Source organism: Salvia splendens, chromosome 7, assembly GCF_004379255.2.
Source record: "Salvia splendens isolate huo1 chromosome 7, SspV2, whole genome shotgun sequence".
Taxonomy (NCBI): Eukaryota; Viridiplantae; Streptophyta; class Magnoliopsida; order Lamiales; family Lamiaceae; genus Salvia; species Salvia splendens.
In genome coordinates, this window is record NC_056038.1 from 10,616,025 (window position 1) to 10,634,803 (window position 18,779).

The window sequence follows — 18,779 nt, forward strand, 5'->3', positions numbered from 1 at the left end:
ATGGAGAGTTTTTGACCAATTACATGACACTAATAATGTGGATCACAATCCACTAAGACTACTTCCACTATCTTTTCCTCATTTTTTAATATTTTTTTCTCATCTCTCTCTTACTTTACTATGGGTTTATCTCGGCAATAGTCTCTGTTCTTTAAAAATATCTACAGTAGTCCCTGGACTAAGAGTTTATTTCAAAATTGGTCCTTTTGCACTGTTTTCTTCTGAAAATGCCCTTTTGGGCTGATGGGCAATTTCGTCTTTTCACATTTTAACTGTTTCAATATGATATTATTTCAATGATGTACTAAATCCAATATTATTTCGAAATTATCTTCTTCTTCCCTTTGCCATCATTCACTTTGTTTTTTATTTAATTATTAAATTAATTTTATAAAATTAAATTTAAAATTTGGATTTTTAACTTCCAATAAATTATTTTTAATTAAAATTATTAATTTGTGCATTTATTATAAAAGAGTTTTGTGTGAGTTGGCAGCATAGTTTTATTTCTATATATATAGCTGTGAGACGAGAAAGAACACATAAATTAATAATTTTAATTAAAATAATTTATGGATATTTAAAAATCTAAATTTTAAATTTAATTTTATAAAATTAAATCTAATATTGAAATAAAAAAAAACAAAGTGAAGGATGTCAAAGGGAAGAAGAGGATAATTTTGAAATAATATCAGATTTAGTACATCATTGAAATAATATCATATTGAAACAATTAAAATGTGAAAAGATGAAATTGCCGAGCAGCCCAAAATGGCATTTTTGGAAGAAAACGGGGCAAAAGGACCACTTTTGAAATAAACCCTTAGTCCAGGGACTACAGGAGATATTTTTAAAGTTCAGGGACTATTGACGAGATAAACACATAATTCAGGGACTATTTTTATAGTTCACTCTATTATTTATTATATTGTGTTTTTATATGGGGTATTTAGCTTTAAACTTCTATTTTTTTTGCAAAATTTTGGATATTAGTTTTTATAATCCGTCAGTAAATTATTAAACTTTTTAATTTGTTATGATTTTGCAATCAATCAAGAGTTCCGCAGTTCGACACTCGAACTGCTATGGTGTGAAGACTTACATGGACCATAAATCAAACAAACCACATAAATACATTTTGGTTCAATGTGATTAACGATTTAACCAAATTGTTAATACACTATATATATATATAGTAAAGTAGCCTAAATCAAATTAAAAAATGAGCAAAAATTTAGTGATATGTTTTTTTTGCTGGAAGATCATAAATATGGAGTATAAGAGCATCCTTAACGGTGTGGGCCGGATTGCACCCGGGTCCCGGCCCGTAGCTTGGTGCGTTGGAGGGGAGGGAGTCGCGGCTCAGACCGCGCCTGAGGACGGGGAAGAGTCCCGGGGCCACGCCCGGTTGCGTCCCGGCCCAGCGTTGGGTGCTCCTGGGACGCGCATGGTTGCGGCCCGACCTAGGGTTGTGGGGTGTTCTGGCCGGACCTGGAATCCCTATCCAATTTTATTTTTCTTTATTAATTTCGATTTTTTTGCCTATTTTTATACCATTTGTTCAACATTTTTACAATTTCTAGCTCTCTGTTCTCTCTTTATCCTCTCCATTTATTTGTTTTTTTTTGGATTTGTAATTTTTAATTTCTAGTGTTTGTAAATTTTATTTTATAGGATTTGTAATTTTTAATTTCCAGTGTTTGTAATTTTGTATAAACACTAAGAACAATGAATTTTTCGTGTTTAATTGTTCAACGGTTTCTATTTACGAGTAAAATATGTTGTAGTTGTGAATAGAGCAATTTAATAGTTGGGCCCGTATGAGTCTGCAGGGTTATAAAAGTTGTGGCGTGATGAAGAAAATTAAGGAAATGATGATATGGAGAGGATTTGGACCTGGATACGGGTTGAAGTTAAGATGCTAACATTATTTGAGCATCCACAATAGCGCCTAGCGCACCGCCGGCGCTAGGCGGTGCGCTAGGCGATCTATTGCAACCGCCTAGCGGATTTCGCGATAAAAGACCGCCTAGCGCTCGGCGGTTCCGCGGCGCTAGGCGGTGCGCTAGGCGATCCGCTAGGCGCTATTGCAGCGTCCGGATCGCCTAGCGCACCGCCTAGCGCGAATTTTTATTTTTTATTTTTTTTATTCCGAAACACTATATATACGCGACTTGTCTGTCATTTTCATTCGGGCCACTTGTATTAACGAGTACTTTCTCTATCTAAATTTCTGTACAAGATCAACAACGGTAAATGGATCTCAACAACGAGCCTACTTCAGGGAGTAGCGGATCTCAAACTCCCCCAATCCCAGTGGGAGGTGGATGGAGTCAGATGCACCCGAGTCAGATGCACCCATACTACAACATGAACCCGTGGCAGCAGATGATGCCCGGCATACCAGCGGGGGGGAGTCCGCCGGGGGCATTTCCGGCGATGTCGGGGTGGGCACCCAGTGTCCAGATGCCGGGGTGGGCACCCGGAATGCAGATGATGCCCGGGGGGGTACCGGCGACGCAGGGGACGCCGGAGGACGTCTATCGCCCCAGTGTTGATTTTTCGACTGGTTCGTCGCACACATCGACGCCAACGGAGGCTGCGCCTCCGGCCCAGTTTGACACTTTCTCCTTCAATGACTTGGGGATAGATCTTTCCGGTATTCCGGATGCTCCCGTTCAAACGGGGGGCGCAGGGCTGGGTCGGGGCGCCCCAAAGAAGAAAGGCAATGGGAAAAGGGTCGGCGAGTCTTCGCAGCCGGGTGAGGACGACAACGCGGTACGGAGGAGGTGGACGGACGCGGAGAACGTCGCGCTGTCCAAGGCGTGGGTGAGTGTTTGCGACGATCCTCTCGTTTCGAACAACCAGAGGATCGTCAACTTGTGGGGCAAGATAGCAGCAGCCTACCAGAGGTTTTGCCCGGAGGGGAGGCCACGCAATGGGGAGGATTGCCGGAAGGCGTGGGACCGAATCAGGGTTGCGGTCTCCCGATTTTCGGGCTTGTACACCAACGCCCTCCGCATGATGAGCAGTGGGTAAACTGAGGACGACTGTAGGAGGATAGCGGAGAAAGCCTTCCCCCTGAAGGGCCCCCTGAAGGGGGTGTACAAGGACTTCACCTACTGGAACTGCTATCTTGTGCTGAACGACTCCGAGAAGTTCCGAGTAGGTGTCGACTCTGGATGGCCGAAGAAGCAACGACTGAACTATTCCTGTGATTTCAGCGGCAGTAGCGGTGGTTCCCACGACCTCCCTGAGACGGCCCAGGAGGTCCCGACCCCTCGTTCGTTTGCTCGCCGTACTCGCCCGGTTGGGCACAGGCGGGCTCAACGGGAGGCGATGGGGATCGCCGGGGGTTCACAGGAGGTCCAGTCGGCATCCCCCCTTGGCCAATCCACAGCGGATCTCAAGACGATGCCGAATGGCGGGGCGGCGCCCCGTGGAGAAGAGTTTGCTTCAAACATTGCTCCTGAGCATGCATGAGGATTTGGAGGCGGGCACGGAGGGAAGCTGCCGGGAGTAGAGGCGGCGGCGACGGAGGCGGAGGCGATGGTGGCGACAGCGACGGAGGAGACGACGACGGCGACGAGGAGTGAATTATTGTACTTTTTAAAAAATTATTGTACTTTTTTTATTTATTGTAGTATTTTTAAATTATTGTACTTTTTAAATTTTAATAGTATTATTAATGTTTCCCGTATATGTCTCGTAAATTAAATTCCGTATATTGTGTGATTGTTAATTATTTCATTTTATATAATTGTTATTAGTGATGTGGCTGGGCTATTTATGATGTGGCAGGAGGATTTTTAGTGCTGATGATGTGGCAGTGGCTAGGTTATGGCTGGACTATTGCTGTGCTATTCCTATTGTGGATGGCCTTAATAGGAACAGTTTTTAGATGAGTCACGACCAACAAATCAAACGACAATATAGGTAGGTCCCCACTCTTTTGATAGTGTAATTCCATCATAAACGAAAATGCTTTATTATTTGACTTAAATATAAATCTAAATTGTAGTCACTGACTCACTGGGTTTGATTGAACATCAAATTTTATGTTTATAGTCTGATAGTTTGATAAGATAGTAGATTTAGAATAGATTTCAATTCTAATTTAACATCCAAATGAGATTTTATATTTACTAATTTTTTTAGATCACATTTGTTTGTGGGGCTTAAAATTCATGTTTCTACTTATGGATGGAGAGATTGAGTATAATGTTATGATTTCATTATAATTGGAGAAAAAGGTTCGGAATCCCCAATCCATGGGCTCCCAACACCCCGATCCGACGAGGCATCTAGGAGGGTGTAAATTAGGTATTTAATGGTCCGTTAATGGGGAGGTTAGCTGCCCACGAACCTATAAGGAGCCCATCATCAAAGTCTAGGAAGCATTACTCCTACGTTGCAGGCTGCGGGACTCAAACCTTGCTCATTGAGGCAAATCTTTTCCTTTGGAACCAATTGTGTTATGCCCTGCGGCATGCGGGCGTGATTTCATTGTGATAACGTCAAACATAATGTTACATAATTTACATAAATAAAAAATTAATGTCAAATCTTGGTTATTTTTTTGATTCAGCAAACAAATTGAAATTTCTATTATTTTTATTAACAAATAAAATTAAATCAGAATATTAGTATAATTTTATTTAATTTCATAAAATTATAAATAAATCTATTGTATCCAACACGCACGCCAAATAAATTTGAATGAAACCAGAAAAATACGGCCAATGAAATTCACGTTTGAGAATTCATTAAAATAATTACTCCTTTCTACTATATAATTCTATTAACAATATCGGATAAAGCAGCCACAACTCTATAGCAACAGCCGATCTTTTCTTTTGTTTCTTTTTGTTACTACTTGTTTATTGTTTTCTGTGTTTCACATTCCTATATAGTAGTATCAACATTTTTCTTTTCGTATAAACCAAAAACTATAGTATAATTATTTTAACCTATGTGGGGAAGCAGTTGGTTACAACTTACAAACCACCAACATCAACCGACGCAGATCCAGCTGGCGTTGAAAATGACCATACAAATCATTTGGGACCCACTTTAAACGTGTCCACGTCAGACTGACACAAATTTTAGTTGTCTTTACGCGCTGCAGCCCACCTGTTTACTAATTCCACGTGTCAATTGGTCATTTTCCTCAACTTTTGCTGTTTCAAGCGTTTAACTTGTTCAAATTTTCTTGTTTAGTTTGGTCCAAAAATACGTGTCTCCCACTCATCTTTATCTGAGTTCGTTATTTCTTACTCTCTCAGTTCTATAGTAATTGAGATGTTTCTTTTCGGCACAGAGATTAAGAAAAAATGTGTTAGGTGAATTAAGTAAAAGGAGAATAAAGTGAAAAATGAAAAAGGTAAAGAGATGAAGAGAGAATAAAGTAACAGATAGTAAAGTAGATGTGGAAAAATGTGTTGACTTTTACTAAAAAGGGGAAATTACTCTATTACTATGAAGTGTACTAAAATGACAAAATGACTTTATTACTATGGAACGGAGGGAGTAGAATATTAAGTTCAGTACTCAAATAAGGTGTAAGGTGTGATCTAATAAAATGTCTTTATCTATTGGTATGTAAGGTGAGATCTAATAAAATATCAAGAGTATGAAATTTCAACAAAAAAGGGAACTTATAGTTTGTTCTCCTTATATTAATAATATCATATGCGCTTGTTTCGATTTTTTTCATTAATAAATATACAAATTTAAACTCGTATTATGATATGATAGGCTCGAACATGAGACCATTAATCCATTATATACTTTTATTTATTTCTTTTCTTAAATATGCATGTATAATTGGGTTTATAATAGTAGTTTCTAATGAAATTGTAATTCGGAGACCAATGTTGGGTTACAAATCCATCCCATATTGATTGAGGAAGAGAAATTGAAAGATGTATATAATACTTGTACAACTCCACTTAATTTGAAGCCTTTTGAGGGACTCAAAAATAAATCCATGCAGGACTTGACCTAAAATGGATAATATCAAAATAATATTGCGGTTGACGATCCCAACCGCCACTACTCAATCACTCTCTTGAAGGCAAATTAATGCACGTGTGTTTTCAAGCGTGTAGAAGCCTAGGATTTTTTGTCCATCCCTTTTGTTTTTGTTTTGCTGGATGAAGGATTATGTCCACCTTGTTGATGTAATTGTTCAACCACTAACGCGGAATCTATAAATAATCCTTAAATATTGTAAGAAGATTCTATTTAAATAAACTTAGTTTTATCAAATTAGAAAATAAAATAGAGATTGATTTCAATAATGTAGATGGGTGGATTCCGATGTTCCTATTCAATAATCTAGAGAGGACCACTAGATCACCTCTCTATATGCAACTTTTATTTATTGATTAGGATCACTAATTTCCGTGTGACTTATTCCATTTGGTATAATGCATTTCGTATTTGTAACAGAGTTAAGAGATTAATAATAGTAAAAAAATTTAATGAAAAATTGGTGAATTTGAAAAATATAAAAACAAAGTGAATGAATTGTGTAGTGGAATGATAGAGGGTGAAGAAAGGGATGTAGGTCCAAATTAGGGTAGAATTGTGAGTGAAGAGAAGATGACGAAGAATGAAAAGTGGTAGGTGGAGAGAGTTTTGACCAAAAATGGTTGGCCCCGATTGCACTGCACCCGCCCCAGCCTACATGCTCTCCCCCACAGCCCTTTCAAAGAAGCAATTCAGATTCACTCTACTCTCTTTGGTGCATTTACTCAATTTTGTCTCTATCTTTAGGCTGTTTACTTTTTTTTATTCTTATACTCCGTATGTAATATGCAAATCAAAGAAAATTAATGACTTCAAATGAATTCATATGTTTTAACACCCATTTTTTTTTTCTTATACTTCGTAATTAATTAATGTGCTATTTGATATTTAATTACACATTATATTAAAAATGTTAACACAAGTATTTAATTAGCAAGTAACACGCTAAGATAGTTAATATTTGATCACGTCCCTCCATGAGTATATAGTATGCTATGTACTCTGTAAATGAAATGAAACAAATAACTGCATCAATAATCTTAAGATAACAAAATACCGCTACTACCTCATTAATTTCCACCATAAGTGATTCAAACATTTTTTGGGATGTTCCATTAAAAAGAAGATGCCTTAATAAAAAGGGCAAATTATTGCCTGTAAAGCTATGAGCTTTCAAAATAGTTTGTTTTTTCCGTGAACTTTAAATGTTGTATGAAAAGTCATTAACTTACCGGACTATGTAATTTTCCCATCCGACCTGACTCGATAGATTTCTGATACAAACTTATCCTACGTGGCGCGCCAGAGGCGTGACTTGGCAAAACTCCATTATTTCAGATTGTTCATGTTCTATTTTTGTAATCTCTGACCCTGAGCTTATTACAAATATAAAAGTAGCACAAATGAAAACATATGAATCGAATTCCACAAATTGAATTCAACATAAAAGTAGCATTAATTCCACATTTTGAATTGAACCCTAAATTTGAAATTTGTCATGTCACGCCTCTGGTGCGCCACGTAGGATAAGTTTGTATCGAAAATCGGATCAGGTCGGATGAGAAACTTACACAGTCCGCTAAAGTTCACGACTTTTTATGCAATATTTAAAATTCACGGAAAAAAATCAAACTATTTTGAAAGTTTATGACCTTACATGCAGTTTACATTAATAAAAATAACGATTTTAAAACCGGTTGTAAATATGATTAGGGTTCAAAACGACAATATTTTCTTATTTCATAAATGATGCGTTCTTTTTACCTTCCGAAGTTACACGTAAAACGTCCGATAAGCCACATCAGATAAAATTGACTAAAAAAATTAGCATCATAACAAATCAGGGTACCCGCAACGCGTGCCGCCGGCGTTCCGCGTGCCGTTCCGCCGGAACGGTTTCACCGCGGAACGCGTTGCGGCGCACCGTTCCGCTCCCATTCCGTTCCCATTCCGTTCCGCGTGCCGACGGCACGGAACGCGGCACGGCTTGTGCCGCCACGCGCTCGGGCGACGTGGCGCTCCCCGCTTCGTGCGTGCTTCCCACTCGCCGGCCCGCGAGTGGGACACGTCAGCGATGACGCAATAATTATTTTTTTTAAAAAAATATATTTTTATAATTTTTTTAACGGTCATATTACCGTTTTTTTTAACTTTTTTAAATTTTTTTATTTTTATTTTTATTTTTATTTTTTTATTCTATAAATACACCTAATTTATTACATTTCACACACAACTACACATCTACTCTTCCTAAACCAACATCAATTCCTCTCCAATTTTCTATTTCAATCTCCTTCACAAAATGTCCGGCGACGGGAATTACGGCGGTGGCGGCTCCGGTGGGTGGGATCTCAACGCGTTCGGCGATTGGGAGACCATGTACAACACACTAGGTGGTTCCGGGTCGTCGATGCCGGACACCCGGGGGTCGGCGACGCCGGGTGGGTACCAACCACCCACTTTCGATGTGGATGCCTACGCTCGACCACCCGGCTCGCGGCTTTCTCAGGGTTTGTCCCAGATTCGGGAGGATATCCCCGTAGAACCCACCCAGGGAGGAAGCCGAGGCGGTGGAAGCTCTAGGGCTGCGTCTGAGGCACCCGAGGAGGAGGAGGAGGAGGAACTGGAGGATCTGGGCCGGCATCCGTACAACAACGAAGAAACTAAGGCGGTGTACACCGCCTGGCTCACCGTCTCGTACGATCCCATCGTCGGGAACCAACAAGCCGCCAAGTGCTTCTGGGAAAAGGTCCGTGATGTCTACCACCAGACTAAGCCGAAAGGGGCCCGGAAGCGCAAATATACAATGCTCCGTGCTCACTTTGGCCGAGTCGACGCACAGGTCAAAAAATTTTGCGGCATCTACGCGGCCGAAGCGGCGAACTACCAAAGCGGAGCTTCGGGCGCCGACATTCTGAGGGCGGCTTTGCGCGTCTTCTACCAGAAAACCGGCCTACAGTTCAAATATGTTGATATTTGGCAGCTCGTCAAGGACGAGGAAAGGTGGGCCGGCGGTGTCCGCTCGAGCTCGGGCTCAACCTCAAAGCGCACGAAGCACACGGCGAGCGGCCGCTACTCGTCTGGTGACACCGGTGAGGCCAGCGAGGGTACACCGCAGGTGTTTGGGGGTACGGGGGATCCAATGCCCGACGAATACGGGGGATCCAGCCGTGGGCGCCGTCGGCCGCAAGGGACGAAGGCGGCGAAGACGGCTAGAGCGAGGAAGGGCCGAGGCGAATCAAGCCAGTCGGCCTCGGGATCGGGCTCGCGGGGAGGCTCGGACACACTTATGGTGGCGTACATGACCGCCACAATGGCGGACACTTCCCGCTTCTCGTACGCCCAATTCACGGCCTGGTGGAACGGAATTGTGTATATGGCATCACAACTTGGCCTTCCGACTCCCCCTCAACCTCGACCGCTCCGGAGGATGATTCGCTGGCGGAGTAGTTTTTTTATTTTCCCACGTTTAATTGTGTGTTTTTTATTGTGTTTTTTATATTTTTAGGATTTTAATTGTGTGCTTTTTTTTTTATTTTTTTTAAGTTTAAGTTGAATTTTTTTTAATGTTGTGTGTTTTTTAATAAAGTGTGTTTGTTTTTTATTAAAGTGTGTTTATTTAAATTGAATTGGGTTGGAAAAAAAAAATGAAATTGAATGAATAGTAATTTAAGGAACGGTTAAGGAACGAAGGGTTGCAGGTTCCGTTCCTTAGTTAAGGAATGGAGTAAAAAAGTACAGTGAGGCCCTCAAATAGTGGTTAAGGAACGGTATAGGAACGGTATAGGAACAGCGTCGTGGATGGCCTCAACACATTATACAAAATTTATGGTTTTTTCCACCATTTTAAAAGTTCATTGAAAACACCTACAGGAAAGTTCGTGGTTCTTGTGCTATTTTTACCAAAAATAATTACTGATATTATGTTACGTCCAGTCAAGTCAAATTTAAAAGCTTTTAGTTGTGGGGATGCCCTAAAATTCTACGTCAAAAAGCAAACAAAGTACTTGTCAGAGGTTCACCTTTCCCTAAAAACTCATTGAGGACTTTCTACCAAGAGACAGGAATGACAGGCAATTTTTTTGAGAAAAGAAACAAAACTTTTGAAATAAAATTAGATTATTTATTTATATATTTCTTTTTTAAAATAGGCCTTAGAATCATTTGTGTGGATATTCACATGCGATCTGCTTTTTCATTTAATATTTTCACTTCACCTTTCTAATATTCAATTGTTTATCTTGAATTTAAATTTATTCAATTTTAGTAGATAATTAACTAAGTTTCACCAATTCAATTAAAATATTATAAATAACTTTTAAAAAGCTAAATGGGAGTTGGAAATATTTTAATTTAAACGCAAGACACACAAAAAATGGAGTGAGCTATTAATTGTCAAATCGCGTGTGGGGTCAAAATTTTCTACCAGAAAAATAAATTAATATTATTTCGCTTTCAACTTTCTCTCTGTTATTTCCCTTCACCTTCTTAAATACGCCTCTTTCTCTCTCCTATAAAACCACCCTTCATTCCATAAAACGCCTCTTCTTTTCCCACCTCTGACATCTCCATTTCTGCCAATTCCATATAATATTTACTTACACATTTCTTCTCAATTTAGTTCATCGTTCGCTGCGAAATATCTTCCTCTGCGATTTCTTTTGTTTCTTTTCACGACGATCGTCGCTCTCTTCTTGGAAAGGTGACGTCATCTCTCTTTATTGGTACAATCTTCCTTCTTTGCGCCTTGACTCTCTCCACAATGCTTTTGTCTCATTCCTGTTCGCTCACGAAACTAAACAAAACACTTTCTTTTTTTCTCTCTCAGGATTTAAAGCGTTTGATTTCGCCTCTTCATTTCTTGACACGTTTTCTCCAGTTAGGCTGAAGAAAGCTCAGGTATTGAGCTGCATTAACCTCATTTTCATCCCCTTCCTAAAACGTATTTATTTTTCGTTTTTTGTGTTTGTGAACTGTGAAATCCAGTTCTTAATGCTTCATTTCCATGGTACTCTGTTTTTTTGGGGCCTTTTTTTATGGTTTTTTTAACTCTATATGTAGAAGTTTTCACTTTAGGCGAAATTCATAATACCTTTTTCTCTTGTTTGACCTAAAATGTCAGTTTTAATGATTTTTGTTGCCGAAATTAGCTATAATTTCTTTTGTTATAATTGCTTGATTTTTATAGATCACAACTATGGATATCTCTATTTGGAAAAATATCAAAAAATAAAAAATAAAAAAAATTGTGGCTTTTGTTCACAGATGTTCAGTTTCGGTTATTTCTGTTTTCCTCCAAGCTGGATTCTTGAATTCTAATTTGTCTGCTATAATTAAATGTGATATTTGCTATCACCTCCGTATTTTGTATGCAAGCAGTCCTTTTCATGCTTTCGGCGGCTGATTAAATCAATCCTACTTGCTTGTAAAATTATAGTAGTAGTATTTCCTTTTTTAAAAAAAATCTTTGATCTCTAATAATAACTCAATGTTCAGATCTATAACTGTGTTGTTTATTTTAAGTTGTGCAAAATTAATTTTTTTTGAGCTCAAGGTATTAGGGTGGTAGAAGGTCAAATCATATATATCTTCATCTAGAAAATAACGTTTTGGTGGTCACTAGCATTTATGTGATAACAACGGCATTTAGGAGGCCTTTGAATTTCTGTTGCTTTCATGTATGTATTGGCCACAGTTGCATTTCTATAATGTAATGAGTGGTGTTGATTTTGATTTGATTAATGCTACCCGTATTCTCGTAGGGCTATAGTTTGTGGTAGCATTTGTTTTTTTCCTTTGTTCCTCATGCATTAACAATGATTCGATAGTTAAGTTCTACGTGCAGATAGTTTTAGTTATCGCTATTTCATCTCTTGATATGTGCTAGTGGCAAAACATCGTTGTTTATCTATTTATGCTGATAAGCTATAAGATATCTTGGTGACATGAACAAGACTTAAATCTTCTGATTTTTAGTTCCCTTCCAATTATTTACATTTGAATTGAAATGTTTTCTGATTTTTTTATGCAGCAGTGACATCTGTAATCTGAACTGGTCTCATCTGATAACAAAGGGTTGGTTAATTAAGTGAAAGATTTTAATACTTCACTTGCTCGGGCAATATTTCGTGGTGTGTATTTGTGCCTGAATATTGGATAGAATGGACCTCAATTCAGGCAGTACGTCCCCGGTTCTCACTGACAACACAAGGTTAGGCATTCACTCCGGTCTGTTGCCATACTCACACAGTGGCTCTGCTTTCTCCCCTCTCTTCCTTACCATACCGAGGAAGAGGCCTGGACTACTTGATGATGTGAAGTCCAGTCTGCTTGATACTATGATATCTTCATCCCCGACTCATAATAAATTATTGAAAGATGCCAACAACGAGACAGCCCAAAGTGATGCTGATCTTGCTTACCGAAACTGGATGGTATAGCTGTTTATATTTCTGTTGATCTTAGTCCAAGATTAATTTTTAGACAAGATTATTAATGTGATTTTCTCGTTATGTAATTTATGTTCTGCTGCAGTGCAAGTACCCGTCAGCACTTGCATCTTTTGAGCAAATTGCTAAAAGTGCAAATGGAAAGAGAATAGCATTGTTCTTAGATTATGATGGAACGTTATCTCCAATAGTCGACAATCCTGATAATGCCTTCATGTCGAACGCTGTGAGAATCTATTTATGTAACCGTTACCTCTATATAATCGTCCCTTGAGTTGTTACTAAACTAGCACAGCTTCTTTCCAGATGCGTGTTGCTGTTAGAAATGTGGCCAAGTATTTTCCAACTGCTATAATTAGTGGCAGAAGCCGAGACAAGGTGCTTTGATGTCTTTCTGTCAAATGTTAATAGTGCAGTATCAGCTATTTAAGTAAAAGGGTATCTGACCTCTTTATTTCGTTTTTGTTGCACGTGTTTTGTTTAGGTATATGAATTTGTAGGTCTAACCGAACTTTATTATGCTGGAAGTCATGGTATGGACATCATGGGCCCAGTCAGTCCTTCCCACGGTGACAGCACTAACTGTATCAAATCCGTAGACAAGAATGTATAAGTCTTCTCATCTTTATGTCATAACTCGTTTTAAATATGTAACGGTTCTAACATTTATGATGTCACTTGTGGTAATAGGGCAAGGAAGTTAACTTGTTTCAGCCTGCTAGTAAATTCTTACCCCTGATTGACGAGGTATATATACTGCTTAAACTATTTCATGAAATGAATCCTTTCATGCAATATTCGTTATTCGTCGAAATGAGTGTTTTCATGCTGTGCTAAACCTAGGTACACAAATCTCTATTGGAGATTACGAAAGATATAGTTGGTGCTAAAGTTGAGAACAACAAGTTCTGCGTTTCTGTACACTACCGTAATGTTGATCAGAAGGTAACGTGGTATCTTTGTCTTGGTTGTGCGACTAAGTGCTCTTACCTTGCGCTTCTTAACTAATGCCGTTTAACGTTTGGGTTGGCTTGAACATCTACAGAGTTGGAGCATAGTTGGTGATGCTGTCCTGGAGCTTCTGAAAGGGTATCCTCGTTTGCGGTTGACACATGGTCGAATGGTATTTCTCGCAAGCTTGACTTTATATTCCTGCTCACATCTCTTTTTTTTTTTAAATTTAATGTGTTTTTACTGTATTATATTGGAATGATATAGGTCTTAGAAGTTCGACCAGTCCTTGACTGGCACAAGGGTAAAGCTGTTGAATTCCTGCTAAAATCACTTGGTGAGTGGAAAATAGAAACCAGCAATATAAATGGAGTCATCTTTTATCAACAATTTAATTTACTGTAAATCATATTGTAGGTCTGACGAACTGTGATGACGTTCTCCCCATATATGTTGGAGATGATCGCACGGATGAAGATGCATTTAAGGTAACCTTGAACTTATGAAAGTCATTATAGTGATAAAATTGCGTGAAATCTTAACTAGACGGAAATTTGCCACAGGTTTTAAGAGAGGGTAATCGAGGTTATGGGATCCTAGTGTCGCCCATGCCCAAGGAAAGCAATGCATTTTACTCTCTAAGGGATCCTTCTGAGGTATTAGTGGTTTCCTAATACAAATATACATATCCTTGTAGAAGATAGTATTATTAGCATGTGAATTAGGAGTATAATTTTGCTGACGACGAGTGTGTTAATAATGTGCCGAATTAGGTGATGGAGTTCCTCAATGCGTTGGTGATGTGGAAGAAGAAAAGTGTGGTATGATTATATTGGCCTAGGAAAGGAGGATGTGGTAGTAAAAGGGATGGATAAATTGGGAAGATATTCTTTGTTTCTTTTTTTCGTCGGGTTGAAGAGCGGAGATGCTTGAAGCTATCGTGGTTTGTTTGTCCTTGAGTATTCGATTTTCCAGCACCAAGGATGTCCTCACACCCATCTTATCTATGTAAAGGAGTTTATTGATACATTTGTTCGTTTCAATTTCACTCCTCCCTTCCTATCATCTATTGGTTGTGGTGTAGTAGAAAAGACATTAAAGCAAAATGCATATGATCCTTGTCAATGTTACCAGTTTGGTTTCTTTAATTCAACTAGATATGATTATGTGTACAAGCTATGCTCTATTTGAATGTGATGTGGATTTGCACATAATGATAAGTTGGTAACTGCCGGGTTGTTTGCATGTTCACATTTTACCTATTCTATTTAACCAGGTAAAAGCTATACTCAGATTTAGCGGTTGATTTAATTTTTTACTTTGCGTTAATGTTGTCAAATATCGGCCATGGTTCTATGTTGTGGTGGTCTTGGGGAAAAGGCAACTGCCATAGGAGTGGGCATAGTGGTCAATTTTGACTTTTCATTTCATTTACCTGCATAACCTGGTAATTAGGTCGAGAATGAATAAATGACACTTTTTTTTAATATGCACTTCAACTCAAAATTAACAAAAATCAGTTTCAAGTATACCAGAAACAAAGTCATTTACTCAATTTCCACCCTACTGCCTTATTGCAAAAGTTATAAATGTTCGATATATATATATATATATATATTTGCAAAGACTTTAAAAGTGAGGCAGTGGGGTCGAGATTGCAAGGTAATCATCTTAGGTAAGTATAGGTTGGCGAATTCATTATATATACGGAATATTCCTTTATATATATATTAAATGAATATTTCTAATATAATAATTATATAGCGGTATTGCGTATAACATATCGAAATTTGATATGGTGTAAAATTTCAGATTTATAGTTGGAGAATATACTTCCTATTTTGGGATTTTTTTATATACTATAATCTTACCAAATCGAATTTCAAAATAACTTGATGTATCCAATTGATGGATCCGCGAATTTTTGATGTTTGTAAATGCTGGTAGAGAATGAAGATTATGACACGAAGAATTTACGTGGTTCGATTTACTGAAGTAAATCTACGTCCACGGGAAAAAGGGAGGGCAAGATTGTATTGCTTGATCTGTTTTCTACAGCTTACAAATACAAACTTGCTATTTGCTATATGGTGTTTTATCTCTAGAGAGCTTCTAACCTCTTCTATCAGATCTAAGTTCTATTTATATAATGAACTCAGATCATGGCTTGCATCACCACCCTAAGTCGTGGATGTCGTGTAGGTTATGGCCTAAGATCGTGGGCGAAGCGTAGGTCATGGCCTACGATCGTGGCCTGAACTGACATCACGTGGTAGTGGGTGTGTTGGACATCCTGTATGGGTCCACTAACTCCTTGTTCGGCCGAATACCGAGACCGAACTGCTTTGGTTGCCGATCTGAGAGTAGAGCTTGATGCCGTCCTGAGAGCAGAGCTTGATTGGTTGGCTTTTACCGAGCTGTAGGCTGAGGCCGAACTCTTTGGTAATGCCGAACTCATACTCCTGCTTTGGTTGCCGATCTGAGAGCAGAGCTTGATAGGTTGGCTTTTACCGAGCTGTAGGCTGAGGCCGAACTCTTTGGTAATGCCGAACTCATACTCTTCCTTGGGCTGATGGGCCGTCATTGCTGTTGGGCTTGTTTAGTACGCACCCCATCACTACCCCCCCCGAAAAGCGAAGTGAATCACTTCGGCGAAGCGAGTCACTTCGGCATTCTGCAAAAGGGGACGGGGGAGGCTGAAGTCAGGGGACGTGCCCTGCGCGTGACTGCATTAAATGCGGCATTAAATGCGACAGTAAAATCCGGCCGTCGAATCCTGAAAAGGTGGGATATGAAACGGTGCGATGATTTGAAATCTTTTCCAAATCTGATAAATACCGCCTTTCTTCATCATTTGAACACCTTTGCTATTGGCTTCTTCTGCACTCTCTATCTTTTGCGTGAAAAATTTCCTTCCGCTTTCAAAAATTTCCTCAGGATTTCTTCAAACTTTCAAAGAGTAAGAACCATGTCTGCTTCTTCTTCGTCTGAGTCTGGTAGCGGTAGAAAAGGGGGTAAGGGGTCTTCTAGCCGGAAAGAATCCGGAGAGAAGACCGTAGAGTATTTTCACAGTATCTTGAGTAAGGATACTGTGATATCCCTTTACGAAAAATACTCTTTTCCTGGGGGGAAGGCGGTGGTTCCTGACGATGATCATAGGGCTAACGACCCGCCGGAGGGTTATGCCACCGTTTACGAAGCCTGCTTAGAATGCGGGCTTCGTTTCCCTCTTCCCCCACCTTTTGTAGAGCTTCTTGATTTTTTTCAACTCCCTTTAGGTCAGGTGACTCCGAATTCTTGGAGGCACTTGTCGGCTTTTGCTGCCGAACTCCGTAGGTTAGATAAGGATCTGTCTCTGCGGGCAATCCTTAATTTTTTCCAATTTAAAAGGAAGGGATCTTGGTTTTACTTGATCCCCTTACAGCCTTTTAGGGCATTCTGCAAAACCAAGTGGCCGAAATGGCAAAACCGCTTCTTTTTTTATAATAGGACAGCGGCTCCGGGCTTCCCCTGGAGAGGGCCGAAGTCCGTGATTCCTCACCCTCGGTTAGAACCATTGGCCGAGCTCGATGACGAGCTCAACAAGATTCCCATAGTTAGGAAACAATACACGGAGTCTGAGCTCGTCAAGGGCGACGTCGTGTTCGACATCTCGTCTTCGGACGAAGAGGCCGAGGGTGAGGATTTCTCTTTATCTTTATGCTCTACTGCTTTAACGAAGAAAATCTGACTTTGCTTTCTTGCTTTTTGGCAGTGTTCATGTTGAATAAGGCTATCAGAAAGTCCTCCGAGCTTGTGGAGCCGGAGAGAGAGAAGGCTACCAGCTCGGCGCCTGATGCCGAGAAGAATCCGAAGAGGCAAAAGACCTCTTCGGGTCCAAAGAAGCCGGAGTCGACTTCGGCAAGCAAGAAGGGGAAGACCCAGAAGCCCCCGAGGGCGCCAGAGAAAGACGTGGTCTTGGCGCCTCCTTCGGAGCATATCTGTGAGCCATTTTTATGGCCCACGGACTTCGCCGAGGTGAATTGTCTTCTTGATTCCTTGGCTTGGCTTGTCTTGTATTTTTGGTGCCCTCTGTTAACTTTTTTCCTTATCCATTTTCAGAGGAATGATATGCTCTCCAAGCTCGTCGCCGTCGAACTCTCCAAAGCGTCCAACGATTATGCCGAGATGCAGAGGAAATTGGCGGCTGCTTGTCACCGGGCCGAGCAGGCTGAGGCAAACTTTGAGAAAGCCAGGGCTGCTAGGATTTCGGCCCAGGATGAAGCTCAGTTTGCCAAAAACCAGCTCGTCATCCAGCGAGAGCAGACGAAACGGAGGGATGCTGCCGCCGTGGTTGCCCAAGGAGAGGGTCTCCGTGCCTACACGGAGAGACTCTTTTTGAGCAGCCAGTTCTCGGCCTTTGTCGGTAGTCTGGTAAGGCTAATTGCCGATAAGGGCGAGCAGGGGCCCGACGTCGTGCTGCCTCTGTACAGCCGAGAGATAGCTGCTCGGCTTCAGAATCTGCCGCTCCTTGAGGAGCTCGCTTCATCCTCGGTCCTGCTTTCTGCAGACCGAGTCCGGAGTTGTCGAGCTGATCGGGACGAGAACCTGGAGGCTATCTTTGCCTCCGTGGGACCCGTTTCACCCGCTTCGACTTACAACGGAGAGGGTGAGGCCGAGCCGCTGGAGCCGGAGGCCGAAGTCGAGCGGGCCGGGCATCCGGAGGAGGAAGCCGATCAGGAGGCGGAGGCGAGGCCGGCAGGAAGCGAGGCCGAGGCTGAGGTAGCCCAAGAGAAAGAAGCTGTACCAGACCGAGGAGCCGGAGACGAAGCTGGCGGAGTATGATTTCGTCTCCCTTCTCTTAGTCTAGTTTCTTCCTTGTAAAATGGCCTTGAAGCCCTAGTGTAAAAAATTTTCCTTGTGAATGAAAAATTCTCTACACTTGTCTTCGTATAGCTTTGCGTACTCGCCTTTACTCCTGTTGTATTTTACTATCTGCTCGGTACAGCTGCCGAACTAATATAGCTGCTTTGTACTCAAGGAGATGGAGATACTTCACTGGAAACGGCTGTACTCTTCGGCTTTAGACGAAGCTGAGAGAAGAGCTATAGCCGATCAGACGAAGAATGACGAGCTTCTGGCTCGTTTAGTGAAGCTGGAGGCCGATAATAAGGACTTAGAGTCCGATAAGAAGGATCTGGAGGCCGAGCTGAATACGACCATTGCTGAGAGGACTGCGTACGAGGATTACATCCGTGTGCGCGGGGGATTGACCATCTCAGATGTTCAGAGTCGAGTTGACGAACTGTGGGAGGAATATCTTGTACTCCGGAGGAACAATGCGCTGGAGAGCTCGGCTTGCCAACA

General features: G+C 40.7%; 1 protein-coding gene across 4 annotated transcripts; it reads left to right on the top strand.

Moving 5' to 3' along the window:
* The first annotated feature begins 10,549 nt into the window (after positions 1 to 10,549).
* Positions 10,550 to 14,563, top strand: LOC121811062 (trehalose-phosphate phosphatase A-like). Of its 4 annotated transcripts, none has more exons than XM_042211833.1 (13): positions 10,550 to 10,757; positions 10,862 to 10,932; positions 12,065 to 12,467; positions 12,568 to 12,708; positions 12,789 to 12,860; positions 12,967 to 13,089; positions 13,173 to 13,229; positions 13,326 to 13,427; positions 13,528 to 13,605; positions 13,701 to 13,770; positions 13,851 to 13,921; positions 13,997 to 14,089; positions 14,207 to 14,563. In XM_042211833.1, exons 3-13 carry the CDS (start codon positions 12,195 to 12,197, stop codon positions 14,258 to 14,260), a joined length of 1,134 nt encoding a protein of 377 aa, XP_042067767.1. In that variant the 5' UTR covers positions 10,550 to 10,757; positions 10,862 to 10,932; positions 12,065 to 12,194; the 3' UTR covers positions 14,261 to 14,563. The 4 variants fall into 4 exon arrangements, with proteins under 4 accessions (XP_042067767.1, XP_042067769.1, XP_042067766.1 ...); XM_042211835.1 differs by having other exon boundaries at positions 12,068 to 12,467; XM_042211832.1 differs by having other exon boundaries at positions 10,550 to 10,735.
* Positions 14,564 to 18,779: the final 4,216 nt, after the last annotated feature.

Bases quoted from the DNA above. Each gene is read 5' to 3' on its own strand.
- LOC121811062 (XM_042211833.1), top strand. From the start codon at position 12,195: ATGGACCTCAATTCAGGCAGTACGTCCCCGGTTCTCACTGACAACACA. The intron at 13,230-13,325 runs GTATATATACTG...TGCTAAACCTAG, and splicing joins TCTTACCCCTGATTGACGAG to GTACACAAATCTCTATTGGA. The intron at 13,922-13,996 runs GTAACCTTGAAC...AATTTGCCACAG, and splicing joins CGGATGAAGATGCATTTAAG to GTTTTAAGAGAGGGTAATCG.